The 24,194-nt window shown below is 63.1% G+C and overlaps 2 protein-coding genes and 1 long non-coding RNA gene across 12 annotated transcripts in view; 1 reads left to right on the top strand and 2 right to left on the bottom strand.

Moving 5' to 3' along the window:
- Nucleotides 1-19,378, top strand: part of Qtgal (queuosine-tRNA galactosyltransferase) — a 37,043-nt gene extending 17,665 nt beyond the window's left edge. For 3 of the 8 annotated variants that reach the window (XM_078041333.1, XM_078041337.1, XM_078041338.1), the window contains 6 exons: nucleotides 10,588-10,683; nucleotides 11,196-11,320; nucleotides 16,258-16,429; nucleotides 16,512-16,580; nucleotides 16,829-16,903; nucleotides 18,312-19,378. In XM_078041333.1, the coding sequence (XP_077897459.1) occupies nucleotides 10,588-10,683; nucleotides 11,196-11,320; nucleotides 16,258-16,429; nucleotides 16,512-16,580; nucleotides 16,829-16,903; nucleotides 18,312-18,476 (702 nt within the window). In that variant the 3' untranslated portion in view covers nucleotides 18,477-19,378. Of the gene's footprint in view, nucleotides 1-10,587; nucleotides 10,684-11,195; nucleotides 11,321-16,257; nucleotides 16,430-16,511; nucleotides 16,581-16,828; nucleotides 16,904-18,234 lie in introns of all 8 variants that reach the window. The other 5 variants (XM_078041334.1, XM_078041335.1, XM_078041336.1 and 2 more) reach the window with 5 other exon arrangements.
- On the bottom strand, nucleotides 956-10,581 carry LOC144375915 (uncharacterized). Its single transcript, XR_013435766.1, has 2 exons — nucleotides 8,882-10,581; nucleotides 956-8,787 (listed from the first exon to the last, which is right to left on the bottom strand). It is a non-coding gene; the product is annotated as an uncharacterized LOC144375915 (long non-coding RNA).
- Nucleotides 19,379-21,827: 2,449 nt separating the features above from the next.
- Nucleotides 21,828-24,194, bottom strand: part of Tbcd (tubulin folding cofactor D) — a 121,640-nt gene continuing 119,273 nt past the window's right edge. The window contains exons 39-40 of one of the 3 annotated variants that reach the window (XR_013435765.1): nucleotides 23,887-24,079; nucleotides 21,828-22,044 (exon numbers count right to left, since the gene is read on the bottom strand). Coding sequence is in view for 1 of the 3 variants with exons in the window: in XM_078041331.1 (XP_077897457.1) it covers nucleotides 22,030-22,044 (15 nt within the window). In the remaining 2 variants the exon portion in view is untranslated. Of the gene's footprint in view, nucleotides 22,045-23,886; nucleotides 24,148-24,194 lie in introns of all 3 variants that reach the window. The other 2 variants (XR_013435764.1, XM_078041331.1) reach the window with 2 other exon arrangements.

Genomic DNA, 24,194 nt, shown 5'->3' on the forward strand with positions numbered 1-24,194 from the left:
GGGGCCCTTGGCTACCCGCCCACGGCAGGCTGCCTTGTCAGGACAAGGCAGAAGCCCAGGGCAGGCATCTGCGTCAGGGTCCTGGCTGCAGTGTGTGTCCCTGGACTGTGTGGAGTGACATTTGCTCATGAGCATCCAGAACACTGCAGGCGGGGCTGCTCCCACGTGGAAGAACCCGGCCCTACCCGCCCTGGAGGGCCACCTTCCTGGTGCTGGCTGGCAGCCATAATAGTGGCACCGTCAGCTACAGCCACTGGCCTGCCTGGGCACAGGCTGGACAGAGAGGCCGCCATGCGGCTCCAGGTAGCCTCAGCAGACACCTGGCTGCTTGCCAGTGGGGCAGGGGACAGGTGGTCTCGGGGACACAGCCTCTAATGTTCCTAGTGTTGCTGGGCATCTTAGATCTCATCAAAGGAAGGAGGACGCGCAGCGCCCACCCACCAGTCCTCACACCCCACCTAGTCCTGGCTTCCGAGCTGCGCCCCCCCCCCCTCCCCGCTCTGCCTTGCTGCGCTGCACAGCACCAGCCCAGATCCACACAGGGCACCTGGGAGACATGGCCCACGCTCACCAGAGGAGAGGCCGCGGTTGCCCGGCGTCTCCTGGCTCTCTCCCCGTCTGCAGCTCGTGCTGCTTCTTTGGGTTTTCATTATTTGTTATCACAGAAATTTGTGAAATAATTCCAAAGAAGAGAGTTTCGAAAACACCGTCCCACCTGTTTCAGCCCTTGCTATGCTGGGGCCCCTGTGGTCTGCACCCGGCTCCGGGTCATCTCCTTCTGGCCTGTGATGGACAAGGACTCGAACACTGAGAGGTCCAGGTGACTGCCGTGTCACCTGGTGCCCACACAGTGTTTCTCCTGTGCTTTTGTGAAGTCTTTCTTTCCTCATCTTCCTCTTTTTCTTTTTCTTTGTCATCTGCTAGCTTGATGGGATCAAAAGTCTGCCTGTTGCTGTTGCTGTTCTCCTTGAACCGTGTTGAAGGTGTTGATGATCTGGCCACCAGAGCTGTTGACGTGGGTGGGAGTTGCCGGTCACACCTCCCTGGTCTCATTTAACACACTCCTCTGTCCTTGGGCTTCCTGTGGATTGAACAGAATCTAGAGAGTTTTCTCTTTTGCCTGTTCTCAGACAGGTTTTTGATGTGTACCTGGTGTCTAATATTTCACATGAAGAGTCTGACTGGCTGCGATTGTATATACCGACATCTACCATCTGTCCACCACCCCTTTTCCCAGGTCTACACAGCACCCCTTCAGCACTGAGCCTGCGCAGATCCACTTTCTGGCTATGAGCCCGCATCTGCAGGGCGGCACACGAACGGTCCCAGGCACGCTCCACGCCTGCCGTGAGGGGAGCCCTGGCCATGGCCGGCAGGGCCGCTTCTCTGCTTCCCCGTGTGGCTTGGTGGTCAGGGTGATGGCCGTTGCTCCCCGTCCCGCTGTGGGAGGGCACGGGAGCCACTCGGTTCTCACCTGTGCCTTCCGAGGGGTGCAGGCGTGCGTGGCCCTCCTGGGGAAAGCTCGGGCCCGGGGCTGAGTTCACGGGAGGCTCAGGCTTCACCCAGGTGCCTTCCAGGTGCTGCTGGCTCCTCTGCAGTGAAGGCACGCTGGCTCGCCCACACCCTGCCCCCTCGGTGAGGTCCCTGGTTTCCAGTTCCCTGAGTCTGATGGGCAGGTGGTGGCCTCTCACTGGCTGTAATTTTCATGTCTGCAATGACTAATGACCTTGACCATCTTTTCATGGGCTTTTTGATTCCAATATTTTTTTTGCTAAAGCATTCAAATCTTTGCCCATTATTTTATTGAGTTGTTTGCATGTTTAGTATTGAATTTCGAGAGTTGTTTATATATTCAGGATACAACTCCTGTATCAGACAAAAACTCTGCATGTGTTTTTCTGAGTCTGTGACTTGTCTTTCATACTTTTAACACTGTATTTCAAAGAGAAGTTCCCAATTTGGATGAAATCTGAGTTACCAGTATTCCTTTATGGATTTTGCTTTCGATATCATACTTCAGAAACCTTTGGCTAGTCAAGTTCACTAGCCCTGCTAGTAAGGCTTTCTCTTGTGTTTTCCTTTTAAAGCTGTGTAACTTCAGGCTTTATGTGTAGGTCTCTGTTCTTCCTTGGTTACTTTTGGCACGTGGTTGTGTTGCTATCCTCTTCACTCTCGAGTGGCAGGCATCAGTGTGTGCCCACAGCCCGAGGGTCTGCTGGGGTTCTTCCCGGCATGCGACAGCCTCCTCGCTGTGTCCAGGCGTGGCAGAGGGAGAGTGAGCAGGGACCCTGTGCTAAGAGCCACACCACCATGACCCTCACGTCTGCTGAGCTCCCTCTCCAGACATTGGCCAGCTGGGATCAGGGCTCAGCAAGGACCCTGGAGGACACGGTTCAGTCCGTGCAGGTGGCTGGACCTCATGCTGTACGTGCAGAGCCCAGCGCAGCCTGGTTGCTCATGGGCGTGTGGTTTCTCTAGACTCGTGTGCTCTCTGTGACCTGGTCCCTTTGCACGTGGCTCTGGGATGATTCCTGGAGAGACTTCATCCTCCTCGTGGTTCTCTGGCCCATCTAGGTGTTGGCACTTACATACAGAATTCTAAATCAGCACATTTTCTACAAAGAGCAACAACAGAGAAACACCCAGCTGGATCCTGATTCATACCACCCGTGAGGGTCGACTCAGGAGGACCACACTTGACAGCTGCACTGGCCTCCGCAGAAGAAGGTGCACAGCGGAGCTCCAGAAGGTTGAGCTCTGATTCCTTGGACGTGGCCACAAAGCACAGGCAAAAAAAGAAAAAAGAAGACGAGTTAGAGCACATGCGGACCATGTGCAGGACACTCAGCAGAGGAGGAGGCCTCGGGAAATCCTGGCCAGCTGTGTCTCTGGGAGGGGCTCGTGGCCGGGTATGTGAGGGACCCACAGCTTGGAGACCAGGTGAAGCCTCTGCGTGCTGCAGAGAAGACTGCGAGTGAGCACACAGGGCGCTCGGCCTCACTCACTAGAGGGATGAGGAAGTCGGCCAGACGAGCCCACTGCACCCTCGGGGACAGCTACTGCCAGCAGCCAGCTGGCCAGTGTGTGGCAACAGTTGGCGAGGTGTGAAGAACCGCACGCCGAACACTGCCGTGGGGGTGTCAGCGGCACAGCTGTACAGGAAACAGTGCACTGTTTCCCCAGAAGTCAAAACTAGAATCCCCACGTGACCCAGCAGTCTCCCTCCTGGGCGAACGCCCTCCAGAGACACAGGGACTGGCCAGGGGCACTCACGTCCCTGGTTCACAGCAGCCAGAGGTGGAGGAGCACCGACCGTGGCAGGTGGAGGGGTGAGCAGACTGCCGCCCGGGCCTGGCACCATCCCTCTGCATGACCACCGCTGGTGCACGTGGCTGGCACCTCAGAAAGAGGTGTGTCGAGTCCACGTTCCGGAGGCCGACGTGCAGAGAGGCTGGCGCTGCCTCTGGTGGAGCGCACATGTCAGAGAGAAGGCCTGAGAGCAGGAGGGTCGGGCCTGGGTCCCAGGGGAAGGCCCCAGCCCTGGCCCAGGACAGCACCCTGGGAAGCTGGGTACTGCCCGTTTGGCACCCATAAAGTCCACTGCCTCCCAGCGCCACACTGGCCAAACTCCCAGCCAAGACCCCAGGTCCTGTGACATGAAAGAAGTACTGTGACATGCTCCCACCCAGGAGCCCCAGGACACTGCCAGGCAGAAAAGACACCCCTGCTGCATCCACAGGTGGCTCCTGAGCTGAGTGTGGTGCAGACTCAGGGCTGAGGGCAGCACCGGGCAGCAGAGCTAGGGCTGAGGGCAGCACCAGGCAGCACCAGAGCCAGGGCTGAGGGCAGCACCGGGCACCAGAGCCAGGGCTGAGGGCAGCACCGGGCAGCAGAGCTAGGGCTGAGGGCAGCACCAGGCAGCACCAGACTCAGGGCTGAGGGCAGCACCGGGCAGCAGACCCAGGGCTGAGGGCACCGGGCAGCACCAGAGCCAGGGCTGAGGGCAGCACCGGGCAACACCAGAGCCAGGGCTGAGGGCAGCACCAGGTATCAGACCCAGGGCTGAGGGCAGCACCGGGCAACACCAGAGCCAGGGCTGAGGGCAGCACCGGGCACCAGACTCAGGGCTGCGGGCAGCACCGGGCACCAGAGCCAGGGCTGAGGGCAGCACCGGGCACCAGAGCCAGGGCTGAGGGCAGCACCGGGCACCAGACTCAGAGCTGAGGGCAGCACCGGGCAGCACCTGGGCCCAGCAAGGGTGCAGCACAGCAGGCACCAATGCCAGCCCTGCAGGTGAGAAGCATAGGTGTGTCTGGCTGAGGCCCGAGGACGATGTTTGCCTGGAGCTGCCAGGGACTCATTCCTACTTAAGCCACCACCTGACCGCCTCCCTGCGTTCACCATGACCACCCCTCATGTCCACCACCTGAACACCTCCCTGCGTTCACCGTGACCACCCCTCATGTCCACCACCTGACCACCTCCCTGCGTTCAGCATGACCACCCCTCATGTCCACCACCTGACTGCCTCCCTGCGTTCACTGTGACCACCCCTCATGTCCACCACCTGACCACCTCTCTGTTCCCACGAGGGTGTCCACCCCCTCCCCTTCCCTCCTGGGGAGCTTGCTGGGTAGAGGGACAGTGTGTCAAAGCCACTGGTGGCGGGTCAGACAGGGCTGTGGGGGATGCAGTGGACAGCTGTGGGGCCAGCAGGGCCACCTGGAGGCAGAAGGGCCTGGGCTGGGTGGAGCTGTGGGAGGGGAGGTGTCAGGAAAGGCTCTGTAGAGGGGTGTGGACTCGGGGTCTGGGAGAGGCAGCCTGGAGAGTGGGCAGAGGCCCCGAGGCTCAGTGTCCCTGGGGCTCAGTCTGCCACAGCTTTGAAGGTCTGTTCCTCAGCCCCGTTTCCCAAGGAGCCGGGAGGAGAGCCCTTTTCCACTCAGACTGAGTCTTTGCATTTCGAGGAGCAGAGTGTCCACTGGGCTTTTTCCACCTAGGGGCAGCCACAGCCTGGAAGAGCTGATTTGCTTTCAGCTGCTCCCAGGGGCGGTTTCCTCCCTCCCGCCAGAACGGAAGGTGGCACTGGGCGCGTGGGCCTTAGGATCAGGTGGGGAGTACAGGGAGGGCAGAGGTGCAGCCGGATATCAACCGTCACCAGGAACAGAGGCCACTCAGGCTGCCAGTCGAGCTGCAGAGCACACTTCCTGTCTGCACCGGGCCAGGAGCCCAGATCCTGGCCTGCAGCCCAGTCTGTGGACACACAGTCACCTTTGTGGGGTTTGGTTCAGCTTGGCTGGGGCAGGGAGAGCCCTCCTGCCGCGGCGCCCTGCTGGGGGCTCCCTGCCACAGCAGGCAGCCACACCTGAGCCGTGGTCCCAGGAGGAAGGGCCATGGCCTGGAGCGGTAGGGCTTCTGGGACATGCCACTCTTCACAGGCACCTTTTACAGCACACATCAGCTTTTAAAAGTGAACCGTGGCTGACGCGTGGGGCAGGGGCCTGAGCCAGGGTTAACGTTCAGAGGGGCTTCCAGCTTCTGCAGCCAGAGGCTTCACTGACCGGGGCTCCTGGGCCGGAGGTGCAGAGCCAGCCTGGCCCGCCTCGCGGGCGGCACGAGTCAGGGCTTCTGTTCACTGACTTCCTGTGGAAGGGGAGTCACATCCAAACTGCACAGCGCACCAAGGGTGACAGTCTGAGCAGGGCTTCGACAGAAACACGCAGAAACAAGAGGCCCGTCGAGGATGATGAGCAGTGGTGGTCCTTGACAGGGCTGCCGGGCCACGTGCTCACAGTCCGAGTGCGTGGCTGTGTGGAGGTGGGCGGGTTCCACGCGCACTGCATCCTGGGAAGCATGGCCCCGGAGCCCTGTTCGGAGCTGAGCTGCAGTGAGCTGCAGTCACACTGCTGATCCCCAGCAAACTCGGGTCAGAGTCCTGGGTCCCGGGGCCCACAGCTGCTGTCCAGGGCCTGTCACCCAGACTCTGGAGGGATCAAAGTGGGGCCCAGTCAGAACCCCCACTCTGCACCTGAGGCTGGGGGTCCCTGCCACAGGGCGCGGGCCAGGGTCCCAGCAGCTTGTGCGTGGTGGGCTGGCCAGTGCTCTACCAGGACGGAGTCTGGCTCCCTTGGGCTGCAGGGGCTAAAATGGCAGGTGGCATGAGTGGTTGTGAGGTGCCTCTCAGCCCACTCCCCCCCTCCACACTTGCTCCTGCTGCCCCCAGGGAGTCCCTGCCTCCTTGTGTCTGGCTCAGGCAGCCAGAGTTACAGGGGGCAGTGGACAGACACTTCTCTGGACCACTGGAGATGGACCTCTGAGAGGAGTACTGCCCCTCCCAAGGCCTCCCTGCTCTGCTTGCAGATGACACCCTCTCTCTGTGCCTCACCTGGCCTTCCTGGGCACACTCTGTGGCCTCTTCCGTCCTCCTGTGGGATCAGGGTTCCTTCCTGTGACCTCAGTGGGCCATCATCACCTCATGAAAGGCCTGGCCTCCAGACACAGCCCCACTGCACAGAGAGCTTCAGCCTGTGAACTTGGGCACACGCTGTGGTCCACAGCCCTGGGACTGCTCCCTGCTGGTGTGCCCCTGCACTTCTGTAGCCCTGGTAGCAGGTGCAAAAAAGTAGAGTTCCTGGGTGCTCTTCCCTGTCCCTGACTGCTCAAGTGACCACAGCACAGTGACCAAACCCAGAGCACCACGCTGCACCCTGTTCACGGCAGCAGGGACTTCCCCTGCAGCCGACACCAGAGTGAAGGTTGCCCAGCCCCTACCATTGGCCCCTGGTTCTCCCAGGACCCAGCCGTCCTGTTGTACTGCAGACTGGTGTCTCGCACAGCTCTGGAGGGCAGCCCCAGGTGGAGACTGGCAGACTCCGTGTCTGGCCAGCCCCATTGCATTCTGGTTCACACACAGTGAGGGGCCAAGAGCCCTGGCGCCTGCACATGAGGCCCCGTCCACCAGGGCTCCACCCTCCATCACCTAGCCCCGTTGGACCATCTGCTCCCTTCCCGTGGTTTTGTGCTTTGGAAGGCGGTGCACCCAGGGTCAGCGTGGCCTGGGGTCCTCCATACCCTGGGTGCATGCCAAGCATCTACTGTGTGGGAGACCCATGCACCCTGCCTGCACGCGGGCTGTGGCAGATGGGGCTCAAGCCTTGGAGAGTGGTGGGTGAGCACGGGTCGAGGCACATGCCCTGGGGTGTAGGTGCAGGGTCACCGGCCAGCGCCTGCACCACTTTGTGACAGCCACCATCTTGGTTTCCAGGGTGGCAGCACCTGTCCCACGGGCCTCCTGCTCTCCCCTCCAGCATCTCTGCAGGGGGCCACTCGCCATTCGTAGTCCTCTTTGATCACATGTATGTACAAGTCTTGCCCATTTAAGGAAAATATTTTTGTTAGTTTTACGTGGACACAATACTTTTACTTTATTTTTTATTTGTATGCGATGCTGAGGATGGAACTCAGCGCCTCACACATGCCAGGCAAGTGCTCTACCTCTGAGCCCCAGGCCTTGCCCATGTTTTAACTGACTTTTTTTTTTGTCTTCTTACAGTTGAGTTTTAGAGTTTCCTTTTTGACATCAACCCCTTGTTGAACATGGAATTTGCAGTACTTTCTACTAATAAATCTGTGGCTTCTTTTCATCCACCTCACAGTTTTCCAAAGGATAAAGTCTGTGGTTTTGAAGAAGTCTTTTTTGTTGATTTTTTTAAATGGATCGTGCCTGGGCGTAGCCTCGTGGTCTGCTCTGCCTGACCCTAGGTGTCCCCCTAAAGGTCTTGTGTCCTGTGCTCTGACATGTGCTGCGGTTCACTTTGGGCTGGAGTTGTGTCACCAGTATCCTGAGCGTCCGCGCTGCGAGGGCTGGCCACCGTGGTCTGCCCCTCCCTGCTGCCCACCTGGGCTCCACCCGCCCTGGGTTAGTGGGCTTCCACTGCTGTCCTCTCAAGGTGGCTTTTGACTATTCCAGTGTCTTTTGCTCAGCTTTCCTCTCCTACCTGGATCCAGCTGGTCAGCTGTGACACGTTCGGGCCCAGCGGTTGGCTGGGGACAGACAGAGTCACAGTGCCGAGCCCCCCTTGGGCACCTGCCGTTACCCAGCACTTTGGGGCATTGTGCATCTGATCTTGGTTCCCACTACTTACCGCTAACATGTGAGAAGAGCCCCTAGTGGTCTCGGGACTGTCCGGGTGCTGTGGCTCGCTTACCATGACAAAGCTGTTTGGTAGCCGCTGGCTTCCGAGGAATTGCTCGCGTCATCTCGGGGCCACGCAGCGTCGGGCGGTGCCACCTGCTGCCTGCGGTGGCCCTCTCTCCCTGAGAGCAGCTGTGTGGCTGCTGCGTGGTTTCCTCTCTGGCTGTGCTGGCTGGAGGTGGCAGCTGGGCCTCCTCTCTGGAGTGGAGACGGCGCCATGAACCCGAGCAGCTGCCTGGCCTGCCTCGCGTGGGCCTGGGGTGTGCTCTCGGCTTAGCGCCTGCTGCTCCTAGAGGCCGCCTCTTGTCCAGGCCGAGGATGGGTGCCAGGGACCCTGCTTCCCGGCACGGCTGACCTGACACAGTCTAGCCTGGTGGGTTGGTGGAGAAGTGAATCAGCTGGAACGATGCAGAGACACTCCCAGAATGCCAGGTGGGAGGGGGGGTCCCAAGGCCCTCGACACCCAGCACGGGAAGTGAGGGCCAGGGTCCCCGCGGAGTGAGGCCCAGGCTGCAGCTACTCCCGAGAGGAGCAGGAGGTGGGAGGGCAGTGGCACCCAGAAGACGTGGAGTGGGAGGGTTCAGCGTCATGTACGACTAATTCGAACAAATTAAAAGAAATGAGTTTCAGTGCCAAGCAGCAAGGGCTACATTCAAGGCATAAAGTGGACACTGTTTCACTCTGACTGACCTTCCACTGGTCTGCTGTGGTGAGTGGGCCGTGGGGGCTGACTGCATGGTCACTGGCGGATTAGTTCTGGCCCCCTGCCAGGAGAGTCCTGCTGGTGGCTCACTGCAGCCGTGACGCTGTCTGCCTCCCGTGGGCTCCGGTTCTCCTGTTCTCCAAGCTGTGAGCACAGCCACCTTCTCCCCAGGGTGTCCCCATGCAGGCTCAGAGCCCTGGAGCCACCTGTCCTTGGGGCCTCTCCAGGGCACAAAGCCACTGTGCCCCGTGATGGTTCGGGAACCCCCAGCCTCCCCCAGGCCCAGCCCTGCCGGGCCCCCTGGCGTGGTCTCCCTCCCGGCTTCCTCCGAGGCCCACTTCTCCTGGGAAGGCAGGAGCAGCAGTGGCCCCACACACCATTTCGGGAGGCTCCATGCTGGCCACAGGCCCAGCCCTTAGCCCCTGGAAGCCCTGCTTCTCTGCTCATTGCGCCCCCTTCCTGGCCAGGCTACCCCATCTTTCCCTACACTCACAGTCACGTCCCTGAAGAACAGACCAAGTTGCTTTGCAGAGAGATGTGACTCTGCCTAGTAGAAATATGTGCAGATCAAAACGCAGTCTCAGTTCTCCACAGAGCCCCACACGGTGGCCACTTCTGCCATCCCAGCTACTCCGGAGCTGACAGGAGGAGCACAAGTTCAAGGCCAGCCTGTGCAGCTTGGTGTCACCCTGCCTCAAAACATAGCAATGGCTGGGGATGTGGCTCAGAAGTCACGCACCCTGGGTTCAGTCCCTAGCATGACACACCAAAAAAGTTTTAAATAAGATTTAGAAGCAAAATTTAAGAGGTCAACGCAGCAGATGAATCACACATGACTCAATGTGACATACAGATCCAACACGTGGTCTGACATGTGATCCACACGTGACCTGGTGGGGACCTGCCTCAGTTCCCCTGGCCATGCCACCCATGGGTGGGGGGTCCAGTGGTGCTGAGTGGGCTGCCCACTCCCTGGGCAAGTCCTAAACAGCAGGTGCCCAGCCGCAGAGCACACCTGTCCCCGAGTGCCACAGGGCTTTTCCGTGAATCAAAGTTGAAAACAGGAAGCTTAATTTTTGCTTTGGATGGTTTCCAAACGTCAGCGTGAAGTCGGTTTTTTTGGTGATGGCCCGTGGGATAAAGTGGGGGGTTGGGAGAGCTGTTGTTCTCTGCTGCCGTGAAGCGCGGGCAACAGGGGCCGCGAGGCTGGGCAGGGTGCTTCCCCGTCACGACACGGCCCCAAGGTTGCCAGGCCCAGGCCCAGCGTGGGCACCCAGAGCTGGAGGCTGCCCTCTGAGTGCTCACGGGGTAGGACTCGGCAGCTGGGCCTGGGGCCCGGTGGTCCTGTGGCACCTGGTGGCTGGGAGTCTGCTCTAGTGGCCTTGGTCCACGCTGTTCCTGGGAGACTCCTACAGGGGCTGCCTCCATCGGCCTGGCCGTCGGTCCTTGTGGGTGTGACTCAGGGGCCTTTCCTCCTGAGCCGTGGGACCTCTTGGCCTCCGGTGTCCCCCTCCTCTTCCTGAGTCTGGGGCTAGTTCTGGAAGCCTCTGGCAGAGCGGGCAGGGAAGCCGTGGGTGGGCTGGCCTTCCTCTCGGGAAACCTGTACTCTGCCCTCCGTGCTGCCCCCCGGGGGATGGACGGGCGTCCCTGTTGCTCTCTGTTGTGACCACCTGCTGTCTCCCACCAACACTAGGTGTTTACCGCCAACGGCCCCACAGTGATCATGCCCACGTGGTTCTGCTCGCGAGCCTGGTTTGCCCACGTGGGCCCATTTGACGAGGGTGGGCAGGTGAGTGTGGACAGCGTGCCCTGGGGCGGGGGTGAGGAAGTGGCCATCACAAGCCTCCCGCGAGCAGCGTCACAGTCCCTGAAGTCTCCAGCCTCCGGCTCCAGTTGAGAGCCCTGCTGCCCATCATGGCCTCCCTCTGCCTGGACACCACCCCAGACAGAAGCCCCACCTGCCACCTTCTATCTGCTCTCACACCCACCCTCCATTCGGGTCGGTTCTGATCCGAACCCCCTTCCCCACTGTGTGCTGAGGGAGCATGGCTGGGCTCGGGGACCCTCAGCCACCTCTGCTCCAGGCTCTGGGTCTGAGGAAGCTGAGTGTCCCCAGGCCCCACGCCGCAGCAGCCTTGGCCGTCCCAGCCACCTGGCCTTGAGGCCGGGTCTCAGACCCTCGGCCCAGCGGGGGGTGTTCACGCCGCCCCCCCAGCTCCTAGCCTCCCTGGGCCACCGCCATGGCCCAGCCCCTGCTGCAGGCTGTCAGCAGTGGCCGGGCTGCCGGTCCTCTCCCCACAGGGCGTGCCGGAGGACCTGCTGTTCTTCTACCAGCACCTCAGGAAGGGGGGCAGGGTCCTCCGGGTGGACCAGACCCTGCTCCTGTACCGCTACCACCCCCAGGCGGCCACGCTCTCTGTGCTTGAGTAAGTAGATCACCTGGGGCTCCAGAAGCACCTCGTGAGGCCCAGGATGGGCACGGGCACCACTGGCCGGGTCAGTGAGGTGGACACAGGCGGCTGGCCTCAGGGCTCTTCCCGAAGATTCACCTGATAGGAAGGGAGTCCCCACAAAGTGGGGTGTGGGGCCCAGAGGGCCAGGTGGCCAGGACAACCCCTGCAGGAGCCTCGGGCCTCTCCAGGGCCTGGGGGGCCCAGAGAAGCCCAGTGCCCCTCTGCTCTACAGAGGTTCCCATGTGACCTTCTGAAGACCTGCTGGCCACCAGGCCTGAGTGGCCCAGTAAGGAGAGCCACGGGGCAAAGTCACAGGCTTCGGTCTCAAAGGGCTGGTTGTGGCTGTCCTGTGGACTCCCTCTGCCCCTGCCTGCCTTGGAAGCAGGGAACCACGGGCGGGGCTCGTGGCCTGGCTCCGTGGCTGGGCAGGTTTGGAGAGGGCTCCCCGCAGTTCCTAGGGAACTGTCACAAGGACACGTGCTCCTAGTGCCACCAGAGGCCCCATGTCCTAATGCCACCTGGAGAGGGTTTCCACACGAGGTTTTGACCAGACATAGACCTGGGTCTACAGCAACCACACAGAATCCATTAGCCATCACTGTGACTTCGGGAAAACCCAAAATATCTGGAAATTAGGCCGCCAAGGAAAAAATCAAAAGGAAATTAGAAAAACTAAAAGCAATGAGTCCTGCACACAGCGCCACCTTGGCCTCAAAGGCTGATTCACGAAGGAGGAAAGTGAGCTGCATACCCCTGAACAGGGAGTCACCGAGGGACTGCACAAAGCCGCCACCAAGTGGAGCAGGAACCCAGAGCAGGTCAGCACAACCGACGGTCACCGTTGGAAATAGAACCAGCAAGACCACCTGTGGCCAGGTCCAAGCACTCACCTGCTGAGCTGTGAGCAGCCCAGGCTATTTGGCCCGGCTACCACCTCAGCCTGCAGGGCGGGGCAGTCAGAGGACAGAGGCCAGGTGGGCACATGGGTAGGACTAGCACCCCCGGGGACGTCAGGACCAGAGCTTCAGGAGGCAGGCCCGCCCCCGTCGGCCCAGACTGGTGGACAGTGAGGCTGTGCAGTGCACGGGGCTCAGACAGCACACGAAGCCCATACCTCCTCTGCACCAAGAAGGGAGCGGCCAGCGCAGGCACCTGGGGAGGGCTGGGAGCGACGGGCCGGCAGATGTGCAGCCCACCACTCCTGGGAACCAAGCAGGTTCTGAACTTCATGTGGAAATGCACAGGACCCAGAATGGCTGACCAAGTCTCGAGAAGAACAGCCAGGGCTCCTGGCGAGGCTGCAGCAGTCAGCAAGGTGCAGGGCAAGCACAGGTGAGCCTGGCCACCACGAGGGGGCACCCAGCCCCCATGGGGGGGTCTGCTCACGGGGCGCGTGGTGTCCCTGTGAGGGAGGAACCCACCCCTGGAATCTCAGGCAATCGAGACAGTGCCGGAGGAGCTGCAGACCTTCGCCACAAGACGGCAGGGCGGCTGACTGTCTAAGAACGGGCAAGCTGGACACCGTCACAATCAAAGTCACTCTTGGTCACACAGACACGAGAAGCTGATGTGCCATCAGTGCACAGAGACCCTCAGCGCCACCCCCTAGGCGTGCGAGCCTGCAGAGCTACAGTCCCAGCTTCTTGGGAGGCACAGGTGGGACGGTCACTTGAGTCCAGAGGTTCAAGACCAGCCTGCGCAGCACAGTGAGTCACGTCTCTTCAAGATGGAAAAGTACAAGACACCACTAAGAAAATGAACGGGCACACTAAAGCTTACAAGGAGACCCCCAGTCCGCGTACCCAGCAGAGAACCCCAGCCAAGTATGCGGTAGACACGGCAGCCCACAGGCACAATCCGAGTGGTCACGGCCTCAGACCACATGCACTGCTGGGTGGGCTGTGGACAGGCTGGAGTTGGCACCTGCCACCCCAAGCTTTGGCCAGGACACTCAGCAGTAAGGAGGCGTGTCCTCTTTGGAGAGCTGCTGGATGCTATATAACTGACCACAGTGGCGCCTTCCTGTGGTGGGCCCACTTGGAGATGTGGACACTCCCCAGCACATTGCTGTCAACACGTGAACTGGGCTGTGGCTGGGGGTGGAGTGCCTGCCTCACTTACCAGGCCCGGGGGTCCCTCACTGCAAAGAAAAAAAAGCCAAGACTTTGGGACTGTCCCTCCGTGTGCCTTTGGGAGGATGGCAGGGTCTGCTGAGATGGTGTGCTGCTTAGCAACAAACAGGCGGTGACCGGGTGGCTGGGGAGACGCTGGGCACCGCAGACCTCCTGGGCCTACCCACCCTCCGGCAAAAAAAAGGGGCAGGGCTGCAGTCCCTCTCGGTGGCTGGGGAACGTGCACACGTGTTGCTCAAAAACCACACGCTGTCCACCCGAGAGCAGCTGCTGCAGCAGAGAGCCCTCCTGTCCACACAGGAGCCAATGAGTGGAGAACGTGCCTTCCACAGCGCATGGGGGTAGCCAGGGCGGTTCTGAGCATTCCCGTGTGACCACTCGGTCACACACGGCCCACAGGTGGTGCTGCCTTGGAGGTGGGTCTGTGAGGCCCCACACGCCCGGCCACAGGTGCCATCAGGCGGGCTGCCCAGGCCTCCTCCTGTGCCCATGGCAAGGCCTTTGTGTGCAAGATTTGGTTTTTGCCACGTAAGGCTTGGCCACCCACAACACAAAATAAGTGACCTAATGCAGGTTTCTGTGTGGGATTAAAGTCTTTGAGTGTGAGCAGCAGCTCCTGGGGCACGGGTTTAATTATTACCTGGGCTTGCTGAAGAGTCGGCTCCGCAAAGCTTCCTGGGCCCCCCCTGCACCATACTAGGAACGGTCTCGACAGACGCCAATCGGCATCCGTGACCAGCGGGAGTCGTGGTCAGCAGTAAAATGGCCAGTGCTGCCCTGAGCCGATGCGCATCCTCGTGGGTCTCTCCTGTGGGCCCCGGCACTGAGACGGGCCGTCCTCATCATGGTGCCTGGGAGCTAGCTCAGGCCTGCCCCAGGCCCTCCTCCATCACGTGATGCTGGGCATGGACCTGCCCGACTGCTTCTTTGTATTATGCTAGAGTCAGGTATTATGCTACTGCTGCATACACAGACCAGGGAAGACCAAGGCCTGGGGTCCTGTCACCTGTGTCCTCTGTGGGGGCTCACCTATGCTTGCTGGTGCAGATGGTGCTGACAGGTCACCCCCTCCCGAGGCGGCTGCCGAGAGTGAGCCGTGTCTTCCTGGAACGGCAGAGGCGGCACAGCCTCCTCACCTTTGTCACCTGCCAGTCACCACGTGCCTGGTAGCCTCGAGCCAGGCAGTCACAGGCCCTCTGGCTCCCATCTTCTGGTGGGTGTTAAGAGGCGAGGCACATGTCGCCCTTGACGTGCGTGAACGTCGGGGTGTGTGTTCCGCAAAGGCTGAGAGAAGGCCGAGGAGGCCACAGGGAGCCAGGCCACAGAGCACGCGGCCAAGGAGGGCAGGAGCCCAGAGCAGATGAGGAGCAGCCCAGGATCTGACGGGGGTGAGAGCCGACAGCAGGGAAGTGGCCCGAGGGCCAGGACAGGGCGTGACCGCAGACAGCTGTCCTGAGGTGGCCCTGGGTGCCAGTGTGGTGTGTGGCCCCAAGGTGCTCGGGGACCGGGGGGTGGGGAGACATGGCTGAGGTGCAGCCTCTGCCTGGCGGCCCGGTCTGCGCGTCCAGGGAGGGACTGTGGTTCAGGCGGGGAAACCCCAGATTCCTGCTCTCTGGGCGAGTGGCCCAAGGCACAGATAGCTCCCAGGTGTGGCCACGGCTTCCTTCTCACAGCGGCTCTCTGGGAATGGGCTCAGGTCAGGGGTCCACTGTCCTGAAGTTCCTGCAGCCACCCCGGGGTGGGCTGAGCTACCCAGAGGCCAGGCCGGCCTGGGTGGCCCCCGGCTTCCATCGAGGGGCGAGCCGAGGTGGCTCTGGGGGCCCCCGCCTTCCATCGGGCGGCGAGCCGAGGTGGCTCTGGTGGCCCCCGCCTTCCATCGGGCGGCGAGCCGAGGTGGCTCTGGGGACCCCCGCCTTCCATCGGGGGGCGAGCCGAGGTGGCTCTGGGGGCCCCCGCCTTCCATCGGGGGGCGAGCCGAGGTGGCTCTGGTGGCCCCCGCCTTCCATCGGGGGGCGAGCCGAGGTGGCTCTGGGGGCCCCCGCCTTCCATCGGGGGGCGAGCCGAGGTGGCTCTGGGTGGCCCCGGCCTTCCATCGGGCGGCGAGCCGAGGTGGCTCTGGGGACCCCCGCCTTCCATCGGGGGGCGAGCCGAGGTGGCTCTGGGTGGCCCCGGCCTTCCATCGGGCGGCGAGCCGAGGTGGCTCTGGGGACCCCCGCCTTCCATCGGGGGGCGAGCCGAGGTGGCTCTGGGTGGCCCCGGCCTTCCATCGGGCGGCGAGCCAAGGTGGCTCTGGGGACCCCCGCCTTCCATCGGGGGGCGAGCCGAGGTGGCTCTGGTGGCCCCCGCCTTCCATCGGGGGGCGAGCCGAGGTGGCTCTGGGGGCCCCCGCCTTCCATCGGGGGGCGAGCCGAGGTGGCTCTGGTGGCCCCCGCCTTCCATCGGGGGGCGAGCCGAGGTGGCTCTGGGTGGCCCCGGCCTTCCATCGGGCGGCGAGCCGAGGTGGCTCTGGGGACCCCCGCCTTCCATCGGGGGGCGAGCCGAGGTGGCTCTGGGTGGCCCCGGCCTTCCATCGGGCGGCGAGCCAAGGTGGCTCTGGGGACCCCCGCCTTCCATCGGGGGGCGAGCCGAGGTGGCTCCTGGGTGGCCCCCGCCTTCCATCGGGCGGCGAGCCGAGGTGGCTCCTGGGTGGCCCCCGCCTTCCATCGGGCAGCGAGCCGAGGTGGCTCTGGGGGCCCCTGGCTGTGGAAGGCAGGCAGGCCAGGAGGTGCTCGTCCCCAGGGCACCCAGCCAGCCCTGGCCACCCCTGCTTCCCAGGACCACCATCTGGACCCACCGTGTCTGCTTCCTGGAGGAGTGGGCCCTGCCCCAGTGGACGTCCTTCACCATCTGGAACGCGGGCAAGCAGGGACGCAGACTGTACCGCAGCCTCACGGCTGCCAGCCGCTGCAAGGTGGGCGCTGCCTCCCAGCCCCTTGTCCCCAGCCCCGGCTCCTCCCGGCTCTGCCTGAGCCACCCAGAACGCTCATCCTCAGGTGGTGGCCTTCTGCGACGTGGACGAGAACAAGATCAGGAAAGGCTTCTACTGCTACGAGGAGGCTCAGGTGTGTGGGCTGCGTGGCAGGCCGGGGCAGCCCAGTCCACCCTGGGCCCCAGGACGGCCCAGGGCCCTACTCCGGGGACTCCACTGGGCCCCGAGGACCAGTGTGCCCCCAGCCTGTGTCCTGCCCCAGGGCCCGAGGTGCACATGGGTCAGCTGAGCCAGCCGTGGCTCTGGGCAGAGGGCCATGGCTGGCACAGGCCGCAGGGGCCCTGCCCTTGAGTGACCAGCGTGACTGTGGTCTCCTTCCAGGAAAGGCCCAAGCCGCGTGTTCCTGTCCTGCACTTCAGAGCTGCCCGGCCACCCTTCGTCCTCTGTGTGAAGCTGGTGAGTGCTGGGCGGAGGCTGCGGTCACTACCCTGGGGCTGGGGGCAGCTCCAGGGGGGCCATCTGAGGAGCCGCCAGTCCCTGCTGGGTGCCACCCTGGCCCTCGAGCCCACAGAGCTGCTGTGCTGCCCCGTCCCTGCAGCAGAGCCAGGGCTCCGGCCATCTGGGCCTCTGTGGTGTGGGCACAGGGTGTGCTCTGCTCTTGGGTCCAAGGTCGACTCAGCAGAGCTGAGCATGGCGCCACACCTGTCTAGGACACGGGCTCATTTCCTGGCCCACGCAGGTCCCCAGCAGTCCCCTACCACCACCACCACCACCCCCCGCCGTGCCACAGTGGTACCAGCTTCCTGCTGGGGCCGAGAAGGCCACTGGGACACTAATGTGTGGCAGGCCCCTGTCCCACTGCTCAAAGTCTCCCCAGTGCCCGCCCATCTCAGGAGCCGTGTCCGGCGCAGGAAGTCCTCTCCCATGTACAACTGCACGGTCATCCCCGCAGAGCGTGCCTCACGGTAGGGCGGAGGCCCATCAGGTTGCTGCTGCCCGCCCTCTCGGTGTTGGCGGAGGCCGAGCCCAGGAGCCCGTGCCTGGCGCCTTGCAGACTGTAGTGTCCTTCCTGAGCCACGTCTGCTTGCCACTGGTCTCAGACCAACAGCTGGACGCTCCGGGTCCTCCCCACTGGTCTGCGCCAGTGGCTGCACCCGCTGTACCTCCCAGGCTGTGGGGTGGCTTTCTGGGTGACACCAGTGGTGGCAGGCAGAGGACCTGCAGGCCAGACACAGGCAGCTTGGGGAAGGCTCTGAAGCCAGGGTCCCCGGCTCACTGCAGGTCACCAGGCCCTCTGCACCAGGCCGAGGACAGGAGCAGGTTCTCCAGCCAGCTGCCCTGTGGGGGCTCCCATGCCTGAGACGGGAGGCATGGAGGGGGGACCCCGGGTTGTGGCCCCTGCCCTGTTGTTGGGATGGGCTGGGGCAGATCAGCAGGAAGGGCTGGGGGGGGGTGACGCTCCTGGGATGGGGTCACGTGGGAAGGCAGGTCTGGATGACTAGGGCAGGGAGGACAGACTCAGCCGAGTCCCCTGGGGGGCAAGGCCAGACCAGATGGCAAGGACACCCCAGAGAATCTCACCTAATGGGGATGGGCAAGACCAGCACACTGCAGAGCCGCAGTTCCCTCCCTGGCCCTTGGTTCCCTTGAGCCCCACCCCTGTTAGCAGAGGAGCAGAAGTTCACAGTGGACCACCTATCAGGCAGGTCCAGGCAACACAGACCCGTGGGTGGGTCTGTAAGAAGCAGGGGAGGCCTGACTGAGCCACACCTGCTGCTCCCCCACAGGACCTCACCGGGGGTGAGTTTGAAGAGAACCTCAGGTCGCTGCAGCTGCAGGAGGGCCGGGACTTTGTGTATTTCAGCTGACGGCCGTGGCCGCTGCCCTAGTGTGGTCTGAGCGGAGCGCCACTCAGGCTCCAGGACCAAATCATGGCCTCCTTGGCACGTCACCTCATTGCCCCTGGCTGCTGACGACCAGCCTGCCTCTGATGGACTCCAGGCCTCAGGCCTGTCCAGCACTTGGCTGATGTGTGTCGGGCGTCACTGACCTCTCCGTGTCCCTGCGCCATCCGGCGTCTGAGGCCGGAGCCCTCGCACAGCCTGGGTTCTGGCATGTCCACCAGGCCAGCCTCTGCTCACTCCCATGCCCTCACCAGCTCATCCTCACCTTCACTGCAGCCGTGCACTCCAGGACACAAGTGGACGCTGGACTGTGGCCATCAGGGGCACGGGTCAGCAGCACTGGCCTGGCTCTCTGTGGACTCAGAGTGCCCCCCGGGGCTCTGCCTGCCTCTCCTGCACCCTCAGGCAGGCCTGGGCTCCCACCCGCATGTCACCACACCTGCCTTCCCGGTGCTGGTGCAGAGTGTCCTGTGCCTGCTCCCTCCACTGCAGCACACTGGCCACCTCCCCGCGGCCTCCCCTGGCAGCCAGCCTGGCGCTCCGCTGCTGTGCGTCCACACTGGCCCAGTGCTCACTCACCCTGCGCCCCACGTCGGCACAGGGTGCTCTATGCAGCCGAGATGACGCCGGTGCCTTGAGCTGACCTGCAGCTGTGGCAGGTACCAGGAGGCAGAGCCGTGTCACCAGGGGCCTCCAGCACACGGCTGAGGTGGGAGACAGGGTTCAAGTGGGCCGGCAGGGAGCTGGCCCCCAGGGCACGTCTGTGCAGCAGGTCTGGAAACCAGACTTGGGCCAGGCCTCACCAAGCTCAGGCCGACCCCCACGAGTCAAAGGGGGGCATGGAGGCCTGAGTGGACCAAGAGCGCGTGCAGGCAGGTGGACACCGAGTGCCTCAGCAGGGCTGGGCTGGGGGCCAGCTCCCCTGGCCCACGGCACCCTCCAGGAGCCCTCTCTGCAGGTCTACAGACCTGCCCTGCAGGAGCCCTGCTCTCTCCCTGTGGCTCTAATAAACCGTTACTTTGCCCTCGCCCGAGTCTGTGGATTTCATTCTTCAAAACCACCTCCCCTGGCGTAGCTGCACAGCCCTCCTCTCTCCTTGAACAAGCCGCACTGTGCCCACGGCTTGCTGCAGAGCCCGGTTCCACGGGTGTCACTGCTCAGACCCGGGGTGGCCTCGTGCTCTCCCCACAGCGTCTCAGCTCCATGCACCACATCTGACTCCACCCCTCAGAGGATGAAACCCTGCATTGCCTCCTGAGACCCCATCACACGGATGGACACACATCCCAGTCCCAGCGGGGCAGGCCTTCACTCCTCAGAGCCCTTCCCGAGGCCTGTCCCCACCACTGGCCTCGATCCCTGCCTTGCTTCTCCAGCGTGCCCGCTCAGCCTGGGCCTGGCAGCCGCCCCAGGCTTCCGCCTCTAGCCTGCAAGAGCATCCAGTGACACCTGGTCTCCTGCCCACCCTCCTCTGTGGCACTGGGCCTGCTTGAGGTCTGCAGGCACCCTCTGCCCCAGGAGCATGCTCAGGAGGGTTCGGCCGGCTTCCCAGTCCAGCGTGGAGCTCGGGGTGGGCAGGCCCCACAGGGAGGGTGCACCCGGCACCACATAGCAGCAGCACATGCAGGCACTGCCGCTCCTCTGAAGACCCCGCTGTGTCCACCTACAGCTGAGGACGGGGCTTGTCTGGCCCAGGGCCTCAAATCCGTCCCCTCACCTGTCAAAACCAAACCTCACAGTGGACACCTTGGCAGGAGCCCTGGCATCCGGTTGCTCTCCGGCTGGAACAGGCGGGTGCCGCTGGCCCGCCCTCCTGCCCAACGTGCTGGCTCTGGCTGCTCTTTGGACTCAGGGCTGGCTCCACCTCAGAGTCAGGCACGTGCTCCTCTCTGCACTGGACATGTCCATGTGGACTCCTGCTCACATATGCCCTGTGGAGAGGCCCTCCTGAGCCCCTTCCCTGAGACACCAGCATGCTGCCCACTGCCCACTCCACTGGCCACTGGCCACATGGCTGTCATGAGGATGACAGGAGGGTGTCCTGGACCCAGGAAGGCTCCAGAAACTGCTGCTGCACAGGGGAGGGGACCCTGGGCCTCTGGTGAGGGTAAGTGCCTGGGCCTTGGGGTCTGGGACAGCAGGGCTGGCTGCCCGGGGTGATGCCCTTTCCTTGGGTGGCAGAGTCAGACTAGAAGGAACTGCTATGTCTTTGATGGGTCCAAGGGCAAGTGACTGTCTCGGGGCTTCAGTGTGTCACTGTCCCCTTGGGCGGTGTGCTCTGGCAGGATGGCAGGGCCTTACGGATGCAGCTGGACCTGGTCATAGGGCCCTCCTGGGACCTTGACTGGCCTTGTCCAGGATGGAAATCCCCAGAGCAGGAGGGAGGCACCTGTCAGGTGGGGAAGGAGTAAAAGCCAGGGCCCAGCGGGCTAGAGCATAAGGACATGGAGCTCCCCACCCACAGGTCCAGTGGCAAACAGCAACACCAACAACGGTGGCCTGGTGCAACTGGGCTCCTGGAGGCCTCAACCCTGACGTGAGGTGCCTCCAACTCTGCGCCCACCACCCCATCCAGTCTCAGCCTCCTGCTCCCTGCAGTTTGGCCCTACTCGCCGGCCACTTGCACCAGAGCATCTGAGCACAGAAATCTCTGGGGTGCAGCCACAGCCCCCGTCTCCAGAGTGCACGGAGCCTCTGGGGTGCAGCCGCAGCCACAGCCCCCGTCTCCAGAGTGCACGGAGCCTCTGGGGTGCAGCCGCAGCCCCGGTCTCCAGAGTGCACGGAGCCTCTGGGGTGCAGCCGCAGCCACAGCCCCCGTCTCCAGAGTGCACGGAGCCTCTGGGGTGCAGCCGCAGCCCCCGTCTCCAGAGTGCACGGAGCCTCTGGGGTGCAGCCGCAGCCCCCGTCTCCAGAGTGCACGGAGCCTCTGGGGTGCAGCCGCAGCCCCGTCTCCAGAGTGCACGGAGCCTCTGGGGTGCAGCCGCAGCCCCGGTCTCCAGAGTGCACGGAGCCTCTGGGGTGCAGCCGCAGCCACAGCCCCCGTCTCCAGAGTGCACGGAGCCTCTGGGGTGCAGCCGCAGCCCCCGTCTCCAGAGTGCACGGAGCCTCTGGGGTGCAGCCGCAGCCCCCGTCTCCAGAGTGCACGGAGCCTCTGGGGTGCAGCCGCAGCCCCCCGTCTCCAGAGTGCACGGAGCCTCTGGGGTGCAGCCGCAGCCCCGGTCTCCAGAGTGCACGGAGCCTCTGGGGTGCAGCCGCAGCCACAGCCCCCGTCTCCAGAGTGCACGGAGCCTCTGGGGTGCAGCCGCAGCCCCCGTCTCCAGAGTGCACGGAGCCTCTGGGGTGCAGCCGCAGCCCCCGTCTCCAGAGTGCACGGAGCCTCTGGGGTGCAGCCGCAGCCCCCGTCTCCAGAGTGCATGGGAGCCCCTGTGGGTGGAGCCACAACCCCCGTTTTCAGAGACAGACAGACAGACGGGGAGTGGCTTGGTACATGATTTTATGGGAAGCAGGCTTGTTCCATGGAGGCAGAAGCAGGCAGCCAGGCCACCGGCACAGCCGCACGTGAAGAGCACATCTGGTGACGGCTTCAGCGACCCAGGTGCCGTCCCTCGGTGGATGGGCAGCAACGTGCCATGGGCGGCTCCTCCCCACTGCACAGCCCCAAGGGCTCTCAGGACTGGTTCAACAGGCACCGGGCTGCAGGAGAGACACACCGTGTCAGGCTGTCCAGCCCCTTCTCCACGTCCACCCCGGGCCTCTGGAGGACAAAACAGGTGGCAGGAGACACTTCCTGTGCTGGGTTCCCACAGGAAGATGCTCTGTGCCACTTCCCCAGACCCTGAGCCTGAGCCCTGGAGGACAGCTGCTATGGCCTTGCACCACAGCGAGGCAGTGGCCAGGCTGACGTGTGCACGAAGGGAACAGCAGGGCACATTCGACACAGAAGGCTGGCACTGGGCTCAGCCTTGGCACGTGAGAAGGCAGGAGGCACCAGCCACAGCACGGCCTGTGTACCTGCGAGGCCCACTTGGAGGCCAGGCCGTGTGGCACTGCGTGCCTGAGAGTGCTCCAGCTGGGGCCCCGAGCGGGGAAGGAAGGGGAGGAAGATGACCTTATGGGGGACAAGTGTCCACAAGGGTAACACAGAGAACACCAGTGTGTTGAGAGAGACAGGCCACTGAGAAGGAAGCAGGGAGGCTGAGAGGGCCTGGCGGCCAGGGCAGCCAACACCAAGCAGGGTCCTGTGCAGCTGGAGACCCAAGTCCAGAGAAGCCACAAGACAGGTCAGGTGGCAGCCTGCCAATGCCACAACCCAGGTGACCCTTCAGCCTGCCACGCGTCGGGAGAGTCCAGTCTCCAGGCTGAGCACAGACAGAGGAGCTGGAGACCGTGCAGGTGGGCACGGGGGTCCGCAGACGAGAGGAGAGACATCAGATCAGAAGGTCCAATGGAAAACCAAGATGGCGGGCGGACAGCGGGACTAAGCTGGTACGTCTAAGCTGGACTGGAAGAGGAAGAGCGTGAACTAACTGTCCAGATGAAGAACACATGGAGGCTGCACAACGAGGGGTAGTGGACCTCACAAGTCAAGGTTCCATAAGGACACGCCTGGTCACGCAGGCTGACAAAGCAGGAGTCGCAGGGCCACGGAGCTCTCGGTCACAGCACGCGACAGCGAAGGCCTGAGACAGCCCGTGGAGGCGCCCGGCTCACAGGCTCACTCCATCTGCTCAATCAAAGCTCGGTTGAAAGCAAGTGGCAGGGCTCGGCCGTCAGCGACCTGAGATGACTGCCTGGCGCTGCTGTGGGGGGCGCCAGAGCCCTGGCTGAGACCAGCTCTGCGCCTGTACCCACTGCTGAGGCGAGGTGGGCGCTGGGGTGAGGATCGGTCTCAGCCTGGGGGTCCCACTCCTGCTCTTCATGGAGCTGCCAGGTGCAGCAATCGTGAAGGTCTGGAGTCCACAGAGACCAAGGGCCCCCGAGCCCGTGAAGCCCAAGTCAAGAACGGAAACAAACAGGACGGTGCCAGTTGCAGAGTGGCATGGTCTGCTCAGGAGACCCACGGGGCATGGCAGAGTGTGGACAGACGGACGCACAGGGACATGGGTGGTCAGGCTGGGAGGGAGAGCAGGCAGCGGGCCAAGGGAACTCAGAAGCAGAAGACGCCAGGGTGGAAACCACACCTGGGCGAGGCAGTGGGAAGGACCGTCCACGCAGAGATCCCAGAGCAGGAGACACAGCAGCCGCGCCCAGCAACACCGAGACGCAGGCTGCAGGCCAGGGCTGACCTCACCTCAGCCCCCAGCCCCCCAGCCAGACAGCCTCGCGGCTGGGAAAGGGGATCCAAGAGGTTTGGGCTTTCTTCGTCCTAGGACTGAGCCCTGGGCTGCTTCGCCACGAGCCGTGTCCTCAGCCTTTTTTACGGTTTATTCCAAGACAGGGCCTAAGTTCCCAGGCTGGTCTTGAACTTATGATCCTGGGGCCTCCTGGAACCTCCCATGGCCCCGCTGCCCCAGGGAGCAGAGCCTGGAGACGCACCACAGCAGGCCGGGGAGCACAGCGAGCAGGAGCGGGGTGTGCGGCCCAGCGCAGCACTGCAGAGCCAGGAGGGGCCCGAGAAACCCCGAAGGGCAGACGTCCAGGGAGGCGGCCCCCACAGAGGCGAGCCCTGAGACCTGGCACCACCACAGCAGGCCTGTGTGGCTCAGACTGGACGAGGACACAGGACGTCCTGTGGGAGGCCACGGCAGCACGTCAGCAGGGCCAGGCAGGGTGGGCCGTGTGGAAGACTTGAACACCCTGGAGTGGAGGGCTCGGGGTGACGGGCAGCACAGTGCTGCGTCCCC

Source organism: Ictidomys tridecemlineatus, chromosome 3 (assembly GCF_052094955.1).
Source record: "Ictidomys tridecemlineatus isolate mIctTri1 chromosome 3, mIctTri1.hap1, whole genome shotgun sequence".
Taxonomy (NCBI): Eukaryota; Metazoa; Chordata; class Mammalia; order Rodentia; family Sciuridae; genus Ictidomys; species Ictidomys tridecemlineatus.